General features: G+C 34.6%; 1 protein-coding gene across 3 annotated transcripts in view; it reads right to left on the bottom strand.

Moving 5' to 3' along the window:
* The window catches only part of Ptp36E (protein tyrosine phosphatase 36E), a 72,846-nt gene that overhangs the window by 42,282 nt on the left and 8,823 nt on the right, over window positions 1-21,741 (bottom strand). For all 3 annotated transcript variants that reach the window (XM_029302970.2, XM_085480797.1, XM_029302971.2), the window contains one exon: window positions 15,159-15,432. In XM_029302970.2, coding sequence (XP_029158803.1) covers window positions 15,159-15,432 — 274 coding nt within the window. The remainder of the gene's footprint in view (window positions 1-15,158; window positions 15,433-21,741) is intronic.

Genomic DNA, 21,741 nt, shown 5'->3' with positions numbered 1-21,741 from the left:
CGCCAACGGCTATGTACAGAATCGAATATATAACAGTAAGCCAGAAATAGTTCTCGAGACCTGCGTCAGGGAGAGACAAAGAGAGAGAGAGAGAGAGAAAGGGTCGCCCAATCTCTTGGCGCGCACGATAGCTTATCGATTTCAAGATATTTTCTCATAAATCGTTCAAAATCAGCACATTAATCTTTTTATCGATCCTCCACTTTTCATTAGTATTATTAAAACCGAGCGTTTACAATGTCTCTATATTTTTTTTTCATTACATTATCTTATCCTCTTTTATATAATTTATTAATTAAAATTTTAGTTTTCCATATGTGTTATTACACGTACGCGTCCTTTCGACGAGACAGTTTTTTTTTATAAGCAATAATACAATCTTTCTCCGCGATAAAAAATACTTTAAATTATTAATTTCCATTCTCTGTGCGCGATGTGCTTTGTATTTTGCGCGAAGAGATTCGCCAAACAGAGTGTATCGCTTCCGAAATAAAAGGAGATGAAAATAATAAGAACGAGAGAGATTCGATGGCCTCGAGGGAGAGAGAGAGAGAGTTGGCGAATAAAGGCCGGAACGAGCCTGACGGGCTGACAGAGAAAAGAGAGAAGAGCTGAATTTTCTCGTGAGCAGCTGCCATATATTTATATCTCACAGCAGCCACAATGCTAGCACGAGCCGTGTTACATCTTTCTTTTTTATCCCTCTCACTTTTGTCCGCGCATTTATCCGCACATTTCTTCCGTCCACTTTTCATTCTCCGTCGCATTCGTTTCATTAACCTATGAAAACCATATGAATAACCCACCACATCGAAAAAATTCGCTAAATATCTATCCTCGCGATGCTTTAAAAGCTAATTTGTTAAATCATCTGTGATAAAAAGCGAAACGATAAAATGAGGAAGAGAATTATCAAAAAATCCGCATATTTTTGATACAACAAAATATTTTCATAAATCAAATTTTATTACACTTTATTATAATTTTTTATAACTTTCAATTTAATTTAATTTTTTCATAATTAAATCTTGAATAAGAATGCAATGATAAAATATTTTGCGAATTTTGCCTAACGAAAACGCGTAAACGTAGTCGCGTAAAAGGATTTGAATGAAGAAGGAGAAGGACCTTATTTGGCGAAACTCGTTCTTCGTAACATTATCAAGTTGCCACCGTGAGTATTTGAGCTCGCCGTGAAGCGACGAGCGCGGTTAAGTGATGGGAAACTTCTTTGGACGCGGACGAGCGGAGCACCTAGCCAGCAGGAAGTAGTACATTCCCTCGTTGGGTCAGGCACCTCTAATCTGACAGCGAACGAAGTACGGCTCGCTCAGTCGCTCTCCGACGAAACCCTCGCGCCGTTTCAAATCAATCGCAATCTATTTTTAATCTAATAGGGATAGCTAGACGTCTCGCGTGACCACTGTGCAAAGTCGATTGTTTAGAACTGACACAAGAGAGAGAAATGAACCTCTTTCGGTTAATTTAATTTTACACGAGTAGGTAACTTCCACCTGTAAATCGAAATGAACTTTTGTTCTCGCAATTATGCACGTTCCTTTCGAAAATTCCATTGCACGGTATATTTTATATTGGAATTTTAAATGGTTTATACATTTTGGAAAATTCGACAAATATGCGGTGTATAATTAATCGAAATTTTCATAATACATATCATTTTTTCGATAATATATTGGCATTATTATTATTTTAATATTATTAATCACATTTCTACTGTATTGTTACTGTATATAAAACAAATTAAGATGGAAATAACGTACATAAAGTCGAGACTTTTAGCTGCTAAGAATTTAAATGTGATATAATTTCAGTGATTTCCATTTCTCGTGCTATAGAAATGTAAAAAGGAACATTAAGTATTTTTATTGTTATATAAAAATTTTATGTTTATGGTTTTTTCTAAACATTTGATATCAAACGAAAATCGGTAAAATTATAAAGATAAAATATTGTATATAACGGTAGAAGTGCCTGGTGATCTTTTTCACACATGTATCAATTTTACTGAAAAATGTAGCGATAATACGTTATATCAATGTGTATAATCAATCGATTTTTTTTATTTCGGTTATTACATAAGACCGAAAAAGTATCAAGGTATAAACAATGTATACCGATGTATTTTTTTTTATATCGCTTTCAATCCTCAGTTCGAAATATATTATACTTAAGAGATATATCGTGGGACGCGTTTCATGCTTGCAATAAAGTTTACGTATGCGATATTACTATCGAATAGTTATTCTCCTAGTAAAAACGGGTCGAACTGTCCGTCCATAACTCTGCATCGACATTCTTGAAAAATTTGCAAACAGACGAAAACGATAGCAATGTCGTGATTGTCAAAGACTCAGAGGAACTTTATCGACTACGGGAATAAAAAGATATCGACCCTCGCGTAACCGTTTATAGCTCAAAGATCGAAAGCCTTAAAAAGAAACAAGGAAAATAACGGAGACCGCTGCCAAAGATTTCGAGCCAAATCGCGTCGGATTTTGTCAGTTTATATAATATCGCTGTCAATTAGAAAAAGATGATCGTGCTTTTATCGTCAGATAAATGATTAATCGTGAATTCGTGAAAATCTGTAAAATTATTCCCTATCGGATTTAAGAGGAGTGATTTTTCTTCATGTTTTATCGCAGATTCGGGTGGATTACACGTGTTCTTAAATTAGCTACACGCTCTCTCACGGGAGTAATCTGCTTTCATCAAGCCGTAGGACATTTGCATACATTGCCGCTTAAAGCTCCGCCAATTTCTATGATTTTCTCCGACTAAGCAAATCTCGGTAAAAAGAGAGGGAGAAAGAGGAATATCCTTTCCCCGGAATCATCTAATGCAGTCTGGCAATTTGGAGTTTTAATGCTTTCTTTCATTCCCGAGTTCTCTTAATACGACCATAAAAAGATACAATCGACAGAAAATGTTACACGCGCCGGAAAAACTAATTGGCATAAAAAGAAAAAAGTACATATCTCGCGAAACTTACGCGACGGGACATCGTGATTAAAGTCGTGAACTATGAAATAATGTAGGATAATTTGACAACGTTATCCGGATTTGTCTTAAAATTCGTCTAATTATCGTCGACGAGAAAGCTAAAAAGGATTTAAAATGACGTCACTTAAATAGATAATTAGCGTTATTACATTTTTAAATAGATATATAATTTTTATCCACGTTGGTCATCTATTTGAGTTATCTCTCGAAGCAATTTTTCCCCTATTTATATGCAACGTACGCGTCTCAATCCGTTATATGTGGATTGTAATCTAAGATTAACCTTTGCGCTCTCGAGCTTTACCTTTGCATTCTCAAGCTTTTCAGTACTTTTCGCGTTAAAACACAAGCGCATAGTCCATTTCGAACTACGGTTATTGTATGCGTCTGGTACGCTGAAGATTAATGGTAGTTTCTCTCTGGTGACGTATTGCGGCAAAAAAGTCTGATAGACGTTTCTGTAAACTCTACGAACGAAAATATCGTTCAGAAATTTCATCAGAAGCCCGATTGTCGCGAAAAGAGACTTGTTACGGTATTCACATTGAGTATTTCACATTTCGTGAATTATGGATTTTATTTAAAATTAATTTTATTCTCGAGCTGTGTTAATTAATGAGCTTAAAGCTTTTACATATTATCATTTTGCATCGATAAGCGCATTCTTGCGTGTCGATTAATACAGCGCGATAAATACGTTGAATATTGCAATTTTATCAGGGTGAAATCTACGCGCAGATTTGATCCTTGTCGCTTTGTCGTTTAACTCGAACATCGAGACGAGGAGATATTAACGAGCTACAAAGCGGCTCGATACGATCCCTCGGAGACATTATTATGCGCTCCACGCGAGAGAAGAGAATATCTTCTAGAATCCTTCCAGGATCTTAGAATAGGACCTTATCGAAACGAGCTTGGAAATAGAGGTCAAATGGCGAGTTTGATGAAATTGAGGTCAGTGCGCGGGTCAGTGAATCTGGATTTAACAAGAGTCTCCGGCCAGCGATGCTTTCAAGGGTGGCGAAAAGGGATGGCCACTGCTTTGTAACTCAGATGCGGCGATAGGTAATCCATAATATGAAAACCGCGAATATATATTTCATCTGTTATTCTACCAATTAAGTTCCTTTGCAATTATTTTATATCATTTAAGTTTTATAAATAATATATATAAATATTTTTCCAAGCTCTAATCGACAATAATTATACATATATTATTTTCAATATATTATATTTAACATTAATATATAAGATTGTCTATTGTCATTTTTACTGTTAAAATATAATAATTTTATAAAAGAGAAATATAACTCTTAATATTTCTAAACGCGGATATTCTTTTTCTGTTTGATTAAAATGTACGGATTTTTTTATTTGAACTTATATATGTATATAAATATTTCCAAGCTCTAATCGACAATAATTATACATATATTATTTTCAATGTTATATTTAGGTCTATTGTCATTTTTACTTTTAAAATATAATAATTTTATAAAAGAGAAATATAACTCTTAATATTTCTAAACACGGATATTCGTTTTCTGTTTGATTAAAACATACGGATTTTTTTATTTGAACTTAAAGCGGAATAAATACATAAATATACATAACAAATGAACAGAATAGATACGCATATATATAAATGAGTTAAACACAAACGTTCCGAAAGATTAAAACGCTTCAAAGTATCATATTTTTTTAATAGTTGTGCAATGATCGATATGATCAAAGGCAGAAAGACATACATATAACGTATATAACAAGCGGAAAATGCGCAAATTTATATATCAGAATGAGGGGGAATAACAGGCTATTGCGGATTACGAGCACTCTCGAGGCGAAAATTATAAAGTTACGAGCGACTCATGAAAAGTTAAGACGCACTTCACAATGAGAAAGCGTCTTGAATTTTATCTCGTAAAGAGGCCGACGTATCCAAGCAATATTCAAAAGAGATATCTGTCAGAGCAAAAGAGAAACAAAGAGACAAAGAGGGAGAGAGATAAGAAAGTAGGAGATCAGATTATGGATCGACTTATGATGGAAAAAGGCAAGGAAAAAGAGATAAAAGTCTGCTTTAAAATCGTGGTTTTAGAAAGGCAAGATAAAAAGGATTTTTAATTGACCCTTTGTTGTTGTCCCCAAAGTGAGGTCTTTCTAGCGATTGTAAGCGATTCTCGATTTATTGTGGATATGTACAGGATGATTTGTGAAGAAATCCATGCTCATTTTTTGTCGTTAGAAAATAGTACTCGTTAAAAGAACTAATATTGCGAAATAATTTTGTCGCGTAAATAAAGGAAAGATATCAAAATTGTTACATGTGAAAATTTAAGAAAAATGAAAAGTTATTTCTACAGTTATTTATTGGATATTGCTTCGTATCAAATTTTATCACAGTTCTAATGACATAATTTTAACTTCTTGAAACTTTAATGCGAAGATTGATATTTGAGAAAAACTGTTTTTTAATTGGACATAAAAATTAAAAATAAATATCAAACAGATTTAAGAATCCATTTAACATTATAAAATTTATATTTTCAGTAAAAATATCGTAATATTTAAATTACGTAATTCACTAGAGAAAATCAAATAAAAAATTTTAAGTTTAAAGAATATTTTTTATATAAGTTAATTTAGCAAATATATGAAAAACATAGATTTTTAATGAGTAATTAGTGAGAAATTAAATGGTCCATTTTTAATAAAATACAGCACTTAATAAGACCTATGTCGATTTGATTATATTTCCTTTGTTACAAATTATCATTTAATAGCTCTCCTCATTTTTAAATTAATATATCACAGTATATGACAATTATTATCCATGCATAACAATAATATCATATATATAACGAGATTTTTGTAAACTATACAATTCTTAAAACGGTATCAATTTCTTAGTTTTAATATTTAATTAATCTCATTTAATTGTTTTTCATTTATCTATATGATCGCGACAAGATTAATATAACGAAAAATTTCTAATTTCTGTCACTGATAAAATTATACTTGCAATTACTAGCCGCAAATTGACCAGATTAGCGCTCGGGCGCTTAAATGAAAACATAAAGTCACACGATAAATTCGTTCCCACGAAATTCGCGCGTATCCGCAACGCCTTCAGGCTAGATTGAACGATCGAATTGCGCTTGTGCACGATTTAATTTGATTTCGCAATCAGCGGCTTTATTATCGCGCGCGCGAAACCGGACAGGAGTCAGAATTTCCGATCGAAATTGTATGCGGATGCAACATGATATATATATTTCACTTCGGGATCGCTCGATATGATTTGATCAATTAATTATCGGCTGGCAAGCATATACATTCCGTTCTTGTCGCCATATATCTGAGTCGATACACTTTATTAACGGTGACAAACGAGCTTGATTAAGGTTCTCTCCTATTATTTGCTTTCTTTTCCTGTTTCTCTTTCTATTAAATATATATAGCAATATAGAGTTTTATAATTGATAATACAAGAGAAGGAAATTATTCTATATAAAAAGTAAAAAATATTTAATAAATTTTTTTATATAAGGATTTAGAAAGAAAATTGATAGCATATTTATAGTTTATTAAACTTAAATATGATGCCTTCATAATTCTGTATCACAGCTCTTCGTCAATTATTAATATATAGATGTAAATATAAAAATATAACATTCTATTTAGCAAGAAAATTTATAATATTTTAAATTAAACTTAAAATAAATTGTATAAAATGTTTACATAAATTTTATTTTTTTAATACTATCTTTTACGACTGTCGGGACACAAATTCGATAGGTAATATAAGACAAAATTGATAGAAAGCATTCAAGTTTTAAAACATGTATATTATTAATTTTCTAATTTTTAATTTTGTCAAAACTAAAACTTCATAAAAAAATTTATTTTATATTTTCGTTTTATTGTTTCACATGTAGATTCATTACCTCCCTATTGTACTTATTATACTTTATACATATACACTTTAAAAACAAAATTGTTAACTTAACTAAATCTTTCAACTAAATAATATTTTGTTAAACATTCAAAAATATTTAAATTAAATATAACACATTAAATAACAAAATAGTAATTTAGTTGAAAGGTTTAGTTAAGCTGACCATTTTTTTCGGTATACATATTTTATTTGTATAAGTATAATACTTTTATATCTATATTTAATGCAATAAAATATTATTGCTTTTCATTAAAATATTAGTACACCGATGTTGTTGCGCAACTAATATCGTACAACTTTAAATTGAAGAGAACGCGTATGCAGTGACTCGTTATGGCATTTAAAACCTGAAATAGCAATGATATTATTTCGTGGCGATAATATAACATGCAGAATCTGCATTACAATTATCGAAGTTCGTTACATTGGACGCGGGTTGTTGAACGGCTATACTCCCGTGCGCTATTGCAGCCGCGGTTGCTGAAGTCTGACAAGTACAATGAACTAAACTGTGTGTGGACGTAACCGTGGCAATAGCTATAGACGCCTCGACTTCCGTGAGTTCGACTGGGACAATTCTCTACGCGCACACACACACACACACACACCGTCTATATCTTGTCATCGAACGCAACTCGGTATCAACTTCCTGCATTCGTTCGATATTACCGCACGAATATGTATCGGACTTACATCTGACGCTTTGTTCGTCGAGGGAAAGATATCGATTACTTACAAGAAAAATTCTTCAGGCATTCTGCGAAGAAGGTATATAGTATTATATACCTATAGCTCGTAGGGGTGTATTGTCGCTGCCGCGTGTAAAAGTTCGATAAAACAAGAGTTATGCGCGAAATGTATTAGGTATAATGTCGAAAGAAAAAAAATTGGAAAAGAAGAGCTTCTCTTTTTTCCTTTCCAGCTTATTTCCGTAACAAATTGAATTCTCGACGAGTAATATCATGTAAAAAAAGTATCATCTAAAAAAAGATATAAAAATTTTTTTAAATTCTTTTTTCTCAATATTCATACATGTGCGCGTAAAAGAGAGCGAGAAATTAATTAATCTGCATCGATGCAATATTCTAATCTCGGCGAGCCTGTGAGAGATGAAAAACGTGAAATATATAATTTTCCGTCCATTTGAAAATTACATATCTAGAGCTTATCGCATTTTTGCAGCATAGGGATGCGACTGAGTCTCCTCTCCGCGCCTCAATTTTCGTGACAATCGGGGAAAACGTGTCGTCGAAGCGGCGAGCACCCGCCATTATGTCGGTAACGACCGACTCCCGAGCTTTCGGGTATTATGCAGCAATTGGCCTTACTTGGCGCCACGACAAGTTCGCATTTAGCATTGGGCGCTGACAATGTGACACACCGACGCACACATACACCCCGATTTCAGCGGGATAGATATATATATATATATATATATGTAGATGGGTATAGGTGGTGTGCCCCTGCTCTCTTGGAAATTCCGTGTTACGAACGCGTCGGGAATTCCTGGAATGCGCGATTCTTTCCGCCGAACGGCCGAAATGCGGCGGAATAACAGGTGGCGCGAATAAAGCGCGAGATGCCGCGCCTCGTAGCTAGGCAAATATAAACGCGAGGGTGCTTAACGACCACCCGCGATTCCACAAAGAGCGTGAGAGGGAATGAGAGAGGGAAAAAAAACGAGCAACGGGAAATGTCGCACGTGGGAAACGCATCTCGTGTCATAAGCGAGCCGTCGAGTGCAATGCGGAGTCGAGAGTCACTATTTTCCTCGTTTTGAGAAAAACAATAGGGTTCGCGAGGGAATGCCCGTTAATAAACCCCAACTTTATCGTAGTACCTATCCACGCACGTATATTATTCGCGCTGTGAGCGGAAAAAAAGTTACAAAAAATTGTACGCGTATTATAGAGAAATGCGACGAGTCTCGGCGACTTGTAAAAAGCATTTTATTATTTGATTTCGCGAAAATTGGCGCGAAATAATCGTCGTGTATCTTCAGGTATAGCGCGGCGCAACCTTAACCGGCTACGATTTATTTATAAATCGCTCTTGAAGCCGCATACACACCGGCGAGAGAAATATATTTTCGTTTTATCTCGACGTCCTAAATACATTTGCGTTCCGCAAAACTTCGGGGCAGTGCAGAGCTGCGTGGGGGAGGAGACAGGGTGGATTTTCCGAGCTGCCGAGTTATTTTCGCCAGTCGGCTTATTTGACGCGCCACCCGTCACCGCCATCGATCCGATAGATATCCAATCACATCCGGTAATCAGAATTACCAATTTGCAAAGAGAATCGATCGATCTTATCGGGGTAATATACGCACGTCGTGTGCATCATGAGATCCTGAGTGACCGACAATTTCCGCCGAGAGATTATTCGAAAGAAAATGTTCTCTCTCCGGGCATCAGAGATTTATTATACATTTATATTTTGACGAAGAATCTGAAAAGTGTAACATAAAAATTTCAGGAAATAAAAACAATTTTAAAAATACTAATAAAAATTATACTAGATACAATTCTTAAATTAAATTATTTGATCTGTCAAAATTGGATGAGCAAAACGAGATTTCACGGTATTTAAAATTTTCAAAGAAATTAAAAATATATACATATGTATATGTATAAGCGAGAGAGAGACGAAGAATCTGAAAAGCATAACAAAAATTTCAGGAACTAAAAACAGTAAAAACACAATTTAAAAAAAATACTAATAAATTATGCAGTTCTTAAATTAAATTATTTGATCTGTCAAAATTGAATGATCAGAACGAGATTTTACGATATTTAAAATTTTCAGAGAAAATAAAAAATATGCATATGTATATGTATAAGCGAGAGAGACAAATAATATGAAAAGCGTAACATAAAAATTTCATGAAATAAAAACAGTACATAAACACAATTAAAAAGAATATTAATAAATTATATCAGATGCAATTCTTAAATTAAATTATTTGATCTGTCAAAATTGGATGATCAAAACAAAATTTCACGGTATTTAAAATTTTCAGTGAAAACAAAAAAAATGCATATGTATATGTATAAGCGAGAGAGGCGTTTTACGTTTGCATATTCCACGTATCTGCCATTTTGGCAAGAAGATAATTGTTTGTCACGCACGTTTTTTTCCTCTCTGTCATTCGCAGACGGATATCCGGTGGACTTGTTTTCAGCCGGTATCGCGCCAGGGAAAATGGGTTAATAGGCTTCAGACCGCGCGGGCATTTAGTCAGGATAAACTCTCTCGTTTAAGTGGATGTGCAAATAAAATCCTAGTATCAGTTATTGCGCGCAATGCCACGCATCGTTTACTTCGTGTCACCGACGGGATATCATTCGACCGTGTATAATACGCGTTTCCGCGTATGATTATGCGGCCGACTCGATACCCGATAAATACACAATAATTAGATGAGTTCAGTCGCGTTGTTTGGATTGGAGTTGTAGAGAATTGTTTGTCGGTAAATTATCTCTTATATATATTCCACGCTAATATAGTTTGAACACATATTATTACAATATTATAATACATACATGATATGATTCAATCAAGAGAAAGAGAGAATTATCATTTTCCACAACATTTTTACGCTTTTTAATAACAATTCCGATTTTTGAAATCTCTGTCATATGTCATAGTTTTCAAAATTTTTGATTAAAAAATAATACATAAAATAAGCATTATTTTTTGTTTTTGCAAAAAAGTTAATTCAATAATTCCATTAATTTCTCAACGAATTATTAACTTCTATATGGAAGCACTGGTCTTTCTAAAAATTAACGAGGAAACTTCCACGTCAATACCTAAAATAAATAGTTTACTCGTGTAAGAACTTCCTCCTTTTATTATGTTTCTTGGTGTTGTGAAAAAGATAAAAGAAAAAGCACAGGTGCTTAATCCACCCCGTAATAGGTCTCTCTCGACTTTGTTAAAGAGTTCCATTAAAAAAAAAGCTGTCGTCGAGAAAGACGATTCGCACGCGAAATGCATGTATTGAGTTTTTGATTAAAAAGTAATACATAAAATAAGCATTATTTCTTGTTTTTGCAAAAAGTTAATTTAATAATTCCATTAATTTCTCAACAAATTATTAATTATCTACTTTTATGGCGGAAGCGCTGGTCTTTCTAAAAATTAACGAGAAAACTTCCACGTCAATTCCCAAAATAAATATTTCGCTCTTCTTTCAGTATATTTCTTGGTGTTGTAAAAATGATAAAAGAAAAAGCACAGGTGCTTAATCCACCCCGTAATAGGTCTCTCGACTTTGTTAAAGAGTTCCACTAAAAAAAAAAAAAAAAAAGAAACTCATCAAGAAAGACGATTCGCACGCGAAATGCACTCGTATACATAACACATGTGCGTCGAAAGCTCGCGAGAGGTCAAGTGCTCCAACAAATTCCAGCCTCGTCGTCATCGTCGTCACGCAATGTGGCAGTCGTCGTGCTTGCACCTCGTATCCGGTTCACGGACGTAGGTCGGACGTAGGATGAGTCAGCTCGGAAAAGCGTCGTTTTATTTCCGTTACGAAAGAGGCTCGCCTCCGGCGCGGCGACGAAGACGAGGAGATATGCTAAGGCGATGCAACTCGCTCGTGGCAGTGGGTCGCTCGCATTTGTGTCAAGATCAACTAACTTTGTTCGGTGTGACAGCGGCATCATCACATCGCATCGCGCTCGGGCCGAACGTTATGCAGTTCGGTGTATGCGTCGGTTTAAAAATATCCGAGATGCACAGCTACTCTTCACAGTAACGCATTCTTCGCCTCCTTCTTCCTCCTCCGAGTAATCCGTAAATCCAAGCCAAATATTTTCGAGAACTCGAGACGTGAAATAAAGCGTTACAGGGATAACTTGTTTTTGTTTGAACAGCATCAGAGAGCATTGCATGTATTAATTTCCCTCGTCATTTGGGTTATTAAAAAATGTACGACAAACACGCATAATGTATTAATTATAATTTAGTGTTTACACTGTTCTTTCGGGAGATGGGGATATAAATTGTATCATAAATCATGTCAATTACAATTAGCAAACAGTATTATAATTTATCAAACGCGAGCGGTAATAATGACAATTATTATATCAATATTTATGATTTAATTTACGTTTATAGTGAAAAGTAAATCAGGATAAAATTATCCTCTTTTTTAAATTGCGGGGCATTAACTCTCTCTCTCTCTTTCTCTCTTTCTCTCGCGGAATAAAAGACACCCGCGATTTAATCAGAAATATCTGTCCCCCTTACGATATATAAAATGGAATGTCACACACGTGTCGTACGATTTCAACATTCTCGCTCGCTCAGCGCGAGAAAAGTTTTCATTACAAGGCTGTAAAAATGCATGAAGCCATTTATAATGCTCAAGGGCGCTCTTATATCTCTGAAAATAAAGCCGATACGAGAGATTTACTCCGTTTCTCTTAAAGTCTTTTTGAAAACTATATACGAGACGCATCGACACTTTATGCCGACGAGAAATTCGTCCTTTCAAGACAACAAAAGACCGGCTATTCACACTTAATCGTTTGATTTTAATCGCATTTTCAACGCGCGATGTTTACCTAGAATTTTGTTTCTTGTATTTTTTTCGCATTACTCATTAAGAAGATCCCATCATTTTCCTGGACAACATTCCTGTTTGTATAAAAGTGAAAAATGCACGTCTGGGAACGCGAGACAATTGAAAATGTGTATAACTGGCAGTGTTATTGTCTCAAACGATGATTAATACATCTCGGCCACATTGTCCCCTCGAATAAAATGACAACGCCATTCACGTGCGTCGACAACGGGATATGTTTGTTCATTGAAAAAAAAAAAAGTAAGCCTGCTTCGTGACGAAGGCGAGAAAAATATAAATGATCTTTTATCCGGCTAAACGTATATACTATAAGCTTAAACGTAAGCTTTAAACAGTTTTGTATTCTCCGCGATGTATAGAACGCTCGGTCGGTTCTTTAATGACCCATTAAAGCGCTATCCACCCTATCGTGGGTGAAGCAACGTTCGCATTAATTGGTTTCTTGCGTGACGATGGCAGGTGTCAAGGCAGATACGTCATTCGTCTGATTACACCTGAGAATAAACAGCCTTCCCGCCTTTCTTTCTCCATCTCTCTCTCTCTCTACACTCTTGGGATGAAATTTCCGGCGCCGAATGTTTATCTTCCTCGCTTGCGATGCAGCGATTCGTAAAGACACGCTATTGGAGTATAACAAATATATACTCTAGCTAGTCTCTCGTAAATAATTGACATTATTGACAATGTAGTTTTAACGTTTACGCATTTTACCTCTCGGAGCATCTCGCTGCACGAATTAATGCAAAACAAATTTTTGAAAATTTACATTAACAATGAATCAAAGTTAAATGGCGAATATATTTGCGCTGCGTTATTATTACGATTTGTCTTTGCGATTAATTAGTCGTTACGTGTTATTTCGATAAATTCTTGAAAGCGTTGCGTCCGTTGGATTGTTATTATTTTCCATTCGATATTGCTCGATAACTAGTTCGCAGCATGAAAGGGCTTTTATATGATTTAAACAATGTTGCATTAATGTATAACGACGGTCCATTCCGTTCGAGAAAGCTTCTCCGCTCGATGTTTGCATTACATACTTCACTTACGGAATTCAAAAGATACCTCAGACGTCATATCACGCGGATCAAGAGGCAGCATACAGATCCACTAGGATTATCGATGTTTACGTATGTTTACGTATTGACTTGCTAATGACGGCAGATTTGCTATTCAGATCGACAAAGCGAGATCCACCGTCAGCGAAAAAATATCCAAGAGCGCTTTAAAATTCAGTCAGATGTTAATGATTATATCATCCGAAAGAATTATCCGCAGATATAACTTCTAATCTCCCTCCGAAAATATTCCCGAGCACAGCTGAAACTTTTTTTCAAATTAAATCGCGAATTTTTCCCCCTTTGGCGATCTTGAAAAATCCCTAATAGATCGCGAAGCTCCTCGGAGTTACGAGAATTCTTGTCTCTTCGATCTCTCGAAGACTAAGTTTCAGCGCGAAGGTCTCGAGAGTTCCGAAAATATTTAAAGTACGTTGAGTCTCTCTTCTCGAGAGTCTAGAATTCGCAATCGGAAGGCCAGCGAGAGAGAATATAATGCCTCGATTTTTCCGACTCGCGAAGTTAAAGCTCGGAAATTTAAAAAAAAGAGAGAGAATTGAAATATGTCACAAGAGAGACGCGCGCGCCGATGCGAAAGAATATATAGGATTTTTTTTTGTATTCGCGCGAAAATGCAAAATGCACGAAACGGAAAAGTTTCGTAAAACGATACTCCGACGAGGAAAATGAAACAGTCAGCTCGACGCTAAAAGCTTCTAATACGCCTCTAAAGGCCTCGAGGGAGCGTCTCGCAGCTTCATTGAATTATGCGCCTGATGTTCTTCGCCGAGTGTCAATTGCGCAGTCGTTAAGTGAAGCCTTGAGATTCTCCGCGGCCTGAATCCATAAAATTTATTTCGACGTATATATATATATATATATATATATATATATAACATTGAAAGTGTATTTATAATAACACGCGAATGCGGAAATCTGTATAATTTCAGCGCGATAACGTGACGCGGCGGCGCATTTCGTATTTACAAAGATAATACAATAACACATTTCATATTCGATCGCAACAAAACATTTATTTATTGTTCGCCGTTTTATTATATTATACTTTATTCATGAGAGTTTCATAGCTGAGAGAATGAATATATAAATATACTTAACGTACCGATATGAAAAATATATATATATATATAAAGCGCACGCGTGTATATAAAATTATGAATCATTGATGAAAGAGTATGATTAAATGTCACAAACCCTGATACCAGCGTCAGAAATATTTTTCTTCAATTTATTCTCCGGCTCGGGATGCTGTGTAAATTTCATCGCTCGCAATTTGTTCGTGTAAACGCGAAGGCGTTTAGCTCGCGCGTAAGTCGCGAGATAATAAAGAAAAATAGAGGGAAAGAGCGGGAAAAATTGAAACGTCTCTCCAATCGCGTAAGATTTTGCTATCCGCGAAATTCACAGAGTCCCTCAGTCATTAGTATTGTCCTGGATTAACGCGGAGTCCCAGGCGGGGGCGTGATTCATTAAGCGGAACTACGGAATCGAGTAGTCGACTCACCGAAGGAGATGAGGCCGCTGTTCAGCATAGACAACTTGATCTGACTGGGAATGGAGGCGAGACTCTGTCCGGGATTTAGATGACGCTTTCTAGGCGGTTTCTCGGGCGCTCGAGGCGCGCTCCTGCTCCTGTGGTGATGATGATGCTTCCTGTGCGAGTGGGAATGCGAGTGGGAACCGGCGGCGATCGAGGTCGCTCCCGTGCGATCGGAACCGACGCTGCTCAAACCGAGAACGCCACCGCTAGTCGACTGCGTTCGTAGAGACGACATGTTCTGGAAAAAGTCAAAGGGAGGAACGTTAATACAAATTTTTAAATTAGAAGTGGTATCTGTTTAGACCACACTGAACAAAATATTTGTCAGCATAATCATGTAACATTGCTGCGCATATGGAAGATTACAGATTATATGTAATTTTATATGAAATATATTCTTATATATTTTCAAGATTCAAAATATTCCCCTGAACATGGAATTATACGTAGGAAATGCTGGTAATGCTATAATGCTATAAAATAATGTTATAAATAAAATGGAATAATGATATAAAAATATTAAATTTATAATTGCAAGTGATTTTTGTAAAAATAGTAATTTTACCTATCTTTTACATATATTTTTACATTAATATGTATTTCACTTTAAAAAATATGGGGAAAAAATTACAGTGATAATTAGATGATTTTCTTAGTTAAACAAGTAATTTCCATGTAAAAGTACATGAATTTTTTTCAGTGTGCGCTAAAACATACAAACGATGTTTACACGAGCGAATAGTAGAGAACCTGCAAGCAAGAAATGAAAGAGAAAATAATGTATTTTAAATATTTATTTATTTATTAAAAATAATTTATCTTAATTTTATTTTTTTATTTCAAAGAATGTTCTAACTCTATGTATATTTGTAACGATACTCTACTTTTTTTAATACTATTAATACTGTTAATATTTCTAAATTTATCTCCTTATGCTTGATTAGATGACTTTGAAATTAAATATAGTTAATATAATTCAAAATATATAAATGATACGTTGAATCTTAACACACAAGCTTTGCAAGTATAACTGATTAATCATATATGTTTTTCGCTGTTCTTGCGCGAACAAGAAGGACAAACATCGAAAAAAAGGTATCGAATATTAATCCTCCTTCAATATTTACATCCGGACAGCTTGTATGTCCGGGAGCCTAACGTTAAGCGGCATTGTTTGTACATCATACACACTGTTTTACAGAGGATTATCATTGTCCTCGTTGCGAACCATCGCGATTCATCCTGGAGCAAAACCGAGTGACGCTGACGAAAGCGAACACGAAAAGCATCGACCGAAACGACGATGAGATGAAGCGTGTTGTGATCTCGCGCTGTTTTCCCAGAAAACATATATTTCTAGCGACGATTCTAGCTATTAATTGCGACAAGACTTATTAAAGACGCTTTCGACGACGTAATTACGCATCCTCGCAATGAACGAGCTTATTATTCTGAATCATTTTCCGGAAAATGTTTCTTTTTCTCAAGCAAATTTCCGTCGAATTTCGCAGACAAGCGTGTCTAAAGCTAGTGGCGATATCTCAGCCTCCCGATTGACTACATTTCACGGGACATGGCAGAGAATAGAGACGACCGTACGGTCAGCTGACAACGTGACACAGGAGATTGCGCGTCGTGTTCTCCTGCATGTTTCCCCGACGACTATATTTATCGCTACATCGTAATAAGTTAATAACCTCTTACACGTGCCCTCGCTCTCGGCTACTAAAAGCGGCGTTAATAAGTTAAAAAAAGTCAGTGCCTTTTAATTTTTATCTGGACGACAAAATTTAACCGATAATTCTGAATAATGAAACGTCATAAGAGAATATATAATTATTACACTTCTGAAAATATATTCGAAATTGTAGTAAGCACTCGTTACATTTTATTGATGTAGGCATCTAATAAGTATAGAAAGTCACATAAAATTTTCAACGTAATAATTTTCAAATTATTTAAAAAATATTATAAATGTTTGTTATATTTAAATAATGCGTATCTAATTAATGTATATGTGTAAATATTAATTAAAGAGATGCACAGATTATTTGAATAACAGACAATGATTACAGTAATTTCCTAATAATTTATAAAAGAAATCTATACATAGAGAGCAGATATATAAAATTTTAAAACATTTTGCGAGATATTGTTTAAAATTATATTAAATTCTCATTTTACAAAATTTTTGACAATTTCGTTGCCAAAACATTTCTTATTCTTATCATAGAGTATTGACATAATATTCCATGATGGCTTTGTTCATTCATTATGTTTTTATTCAGTAAATGTCGTTCATGTTCCTCCGGTTTCTATTAGCAACGATGTACTTTTAATCGCATTTGCATGCAGGAAAATCCGAGAAATAATACTATTAAAAGTTACTTTACTCTGAATCTAACGTAACTTTTTAAATATAGAAGATGAATGGAGTGTCAATTAGCAAATTAAAAACATAATTACAATTGTTATTTTTTTCTTGCAATACCCTTTATAGTAAATTAATTATTATTTCTTATTTTATTTTAACATATTTCATAATATTTAAATTATTATTTAACATATACTGTAATCTCATAGATACTTTTTATTATTTAACACTTCTAACGCATCTCTGACACCAAGTTTGCATAATATAAAAGATTTTTTTAAATTTATTTTTATTTATTTTAAATATAATTTCTACGCGCTAAAAAAAAAAAACTATCTCGCTAACTTGCAATTGCTATTATAAGATGTAACTATTATGCACATGCAATTAGCACAAGGAAATTATTTATTCCCCCAATTGTAGTGCTGAATTTCTCTTATTCAGTTTCCCCGCTAACGTGCAGATAACTCGGATTACTTCAATGCGGAAACATGCGCGGCTTTTAAGGGGAACAATTTGCGAGGACGACATTTCTCGCGAAGCTATGTAATAAATCTCTCATGCAAATTGCTCAAAGTATTTTAATCTATTAAAATCTTTCAAAGGCGAAAACATGCGCGTCAACGGGCAATAACGACCGTCAATGTATACATATATAGTATAACGATCTTTCTCCTCTGCTATCAATCATATCGAATTTTTTAGAATCGCACAATGGAGCTAATAAAAAATATAATTTATATTACTTAAATATTTAAACTCTTTAAATTATACATTTTTTATTAGCTCTTAAATATTTAAGCCCTATGAATTACATATGTTATATGTATGTATGTATTAATTAAAGACATATAGAATAATTAAATGTGCAAACAATGATTGCAATAAATTTCCAAATAATTTATAAAAGAAATTACATCGACATATATACAATATAAAATTTTTTAATGTTTCACGCGAGATATTGTTTGCTGCATTAAATTTATTACATTAGATTACATTAAATTCTCATTTTACAAAATTTTGAATACATATGTAAATGTATATGTTTGATGTATCTACATGTGCGTTTCTAAAAAGTGTTAATATTTTTTTTAAGATAGCTATATTGCTTTAGGCGCAACTTTGACGGAAGCGTTATTTATTGTAGACTCGGCGCCGCGTTTCGCAATTTATCGCAAAGAAATTGAAGAAGTTAGAGAGAAGAGAAGAAAGGTGAATAGGAGACAGTACGGTTTCTTATAGAAGTATTTAAATTAGCGCAGCTGGGGCAAAAATTTCTTTCCTCGCGCGTCTCGAGAGGCCGTTCGCGATCTCGCTCGCTCGGAACTTTCGATCGATCGATATGCGCGACGATCTCCGCCGTATAATTATCGAATTATACATCGCGCCGATACTCGCGAAGTTTAATCCGTCACCGTCGCGTCCGATGATGGATCTCCGTTGTAATGGGGTGGAACAACTCCAACGTTGCCTGTCCGTATATGTGCGTTCTCGAGGAAATTAGTATCGCTTCGTCGCGATTGAATTTGATTTCGCGCGAGTTCTTTCGTAATTTTTCTGCCAAGTTGAACGCGACCGAATACACAAAAATCACAAAGTGACAAAATATCGTTTAATCGCGTGTGCAATTAAACAACGACGCTGTATATGTTCAATTGATCGAACTTTGGACGCAGATATGGGTGTCAAAGCATTGCAATGCTTTTTGTCGAACGCAATTTGCGCAGAATGTACATTTAAAAAAAGAATTGTGCGTATAAAAAATTCAATAAAATTTTCTGTCTAATGTGTTTGTTAATTTTTCAGCGATGAACATTTTTCAAAATTTTTTATAAATTGTTTTAGAGAGAAAAATATACGTTTTTTTTTCGTTATACATATATGTATGTAATACATGTAATTAATTAAAATGTAAAAGAATAACTGTCCGCTAGCCATATAATTAATGATTATAATGTATTATGGGAGAGAACTCTTTATATCTATTATGAGAGAGGCTCTTTGTTCGTTTAATTGAACTGAAAACTAGAACTAACCATTTATTTCTATATATATATACAGCTAAATTTCGGGTCGCGCTACTCATAGCTAAATTAATTAATAAGCAGCAAAGATTACGCTCGATCGAACGGAAAAAGCTAACAATACATTTTGTCGAGCTATATATATATATATATATATATCTATATATAGATATTGATCGTTGATAACACATTAACTGCAATTATTAATGGCGCTCCTAATTGAATTAAATAATGATTTTTTTCTTACACATCACTGATCACCATCGGCGCTTAAACAAGTCTCGTTAATCGCGAAATAGTCTATTGTTCGCACTAAATTATTTGATGGACGTACTTGATCGCGTTTTGTCTCGCGTTCACAAAAAGATGGGTAATAAATTAAAACTCGAAAGTACTTAATACCAGACGAGCCATCATTTCGTTGAGGGCGGACGTAGAAGGGCGAGAAAACCGCGCCATCTCTCTCTCTCTCTCTCACCCCTTTATATTCCTTCGCCAAGATATACGATATATTGTTCTTGCCTACGATATACCGTTCGCTTCTTTAGGAATCCCCGACTTTATTTTATCGTCTGACGGCTAGACGAGGTGAGGGACAGAACGCGGCGGTACAAAAATACTTGCAAAACACCGACTCTAAGACAGTTCTCTCTTCTTTCCCTCCTCTTTCTCTCTCACACAGTTAAATCATTATGACTTTCGCAACCGCACACCGGATGTTACATCACAACTTCCCACAAGATTAATTTCTTCATATTCGCGTATTGCCCCAGTAATTTGTCATTATTATATTACCGGCATGAATTATATATATGTATAACTATTATATATATATATATATATATATATATATATATATATATTTGATTAAATTTAATTCGATGTCTCGTGATTTAACTTTTCGATGAATTATTCATGTATGCATAACGTGCTGCGCCATTGCGCGTAGGTATTTCTTCAACCCGGAAGAGACCGTAGGAAAATGTGCCAGGCGGGTTAATTAATTTTTTGCATGTACTTTGTCCGTTTTTAATAACTTTCGTCGATCGGATAAAAATAAAATTTCACGCAAAACTCTATCGTACATGGATTTCAATTTCGATTTCAAGACGAAGCTTTTTTCCCGCATTCTATTCTATTTCTAAAGAAAGGCAAAAAATTCAATTTTTAAACGCATAAAAAATGAGAAAAATTCCGATAAATCTGTAATGATAATTTGCAAACTAACTTATTTTCGTAAGTGAATTTTGCAAGGTCTTCGGTTCCCGCGCTTGAAGCGCGGCACTCCTTTTGTAAATTTAAATGAAACTCCAAGTTTTGCTTGGCGCTCAGGCGAGGATTATAATTGCTCCCATTTGCGTTTTTTCTATTTACATTCGCGAACGTGCTCCGACAGAACTTTTGTGGTTCTTATTTGTCGCTCCGAATAAGGAGATATCTATATCTCTCGAGCTATCGCGTTGCCATAATTTTTCAGCTGACTATAAAAACATCAAATGTGTGGCTTTACATACATACAAACACACACGTATCGGCACTTTCGAATAAACTTTTTTTCATATCCAGTTTATATATAAGTTGATGGAAATGAACAGCGAGAATGTACGATCGCGTATTTATATCACTTTTATTGAATCTAGCGGCCGCGAAAGAATCGATGAAACACTTGAGGCGAAGTCAATCGCTTCTTCATGTCAATTACTTGATTCTCTACGGTGATGCATTCTCTTCGTATTCCAGATAAGATTTTAATGCCATTCGATTTTTCTTCAACTAAAATAACAAAACATTGATATATGTTTCTTGTTTATAATAATTTTATCTAATGGAAAAAAGGAACTCTACAGACTCATTCTTCTACATTTATTATTTTTCGCTGTCTTCTTCTCGCTCATCATCATTTTTTTTACTGTAATAATATATCTTTTTTCGTGTTTTTACATTAGACGTTATACATATACATAAAACATACTTATTTGCAATATAAATGTAAATAAAAGAGAGAAAGAGCAGAGAGACAATCTCAAATTAGAATTACGAGAATGAAAATGATTAAGCGCAGGATCGCGCAAGTAAAGGAGAGAGAATTTTTTTCTTAAATATATTACGAACAGCGGTAAACAAGACGATATCTCCCGGAATATTT

This window comes from Nylanderia fulva, unplaced genomic scaffold (assembly GCF_048542155.1).
Source record: "Nylanderia fulva isolate GAGA-0341 unplaced genomic scaffold, ASM4854215v1 Scaffold1, whole genome shotgun sequence".
Taxonomy (NCBI): domain Eukaryota; kingdom Metazoa; phylum Arthropoda; class Insecta; order Hymenoptera; family Formicidae; genus Nylanderia; species Nylanderia fulva.
This window is presented reverse-complemented; position numbering and strand designations above follow the sequence as displayed.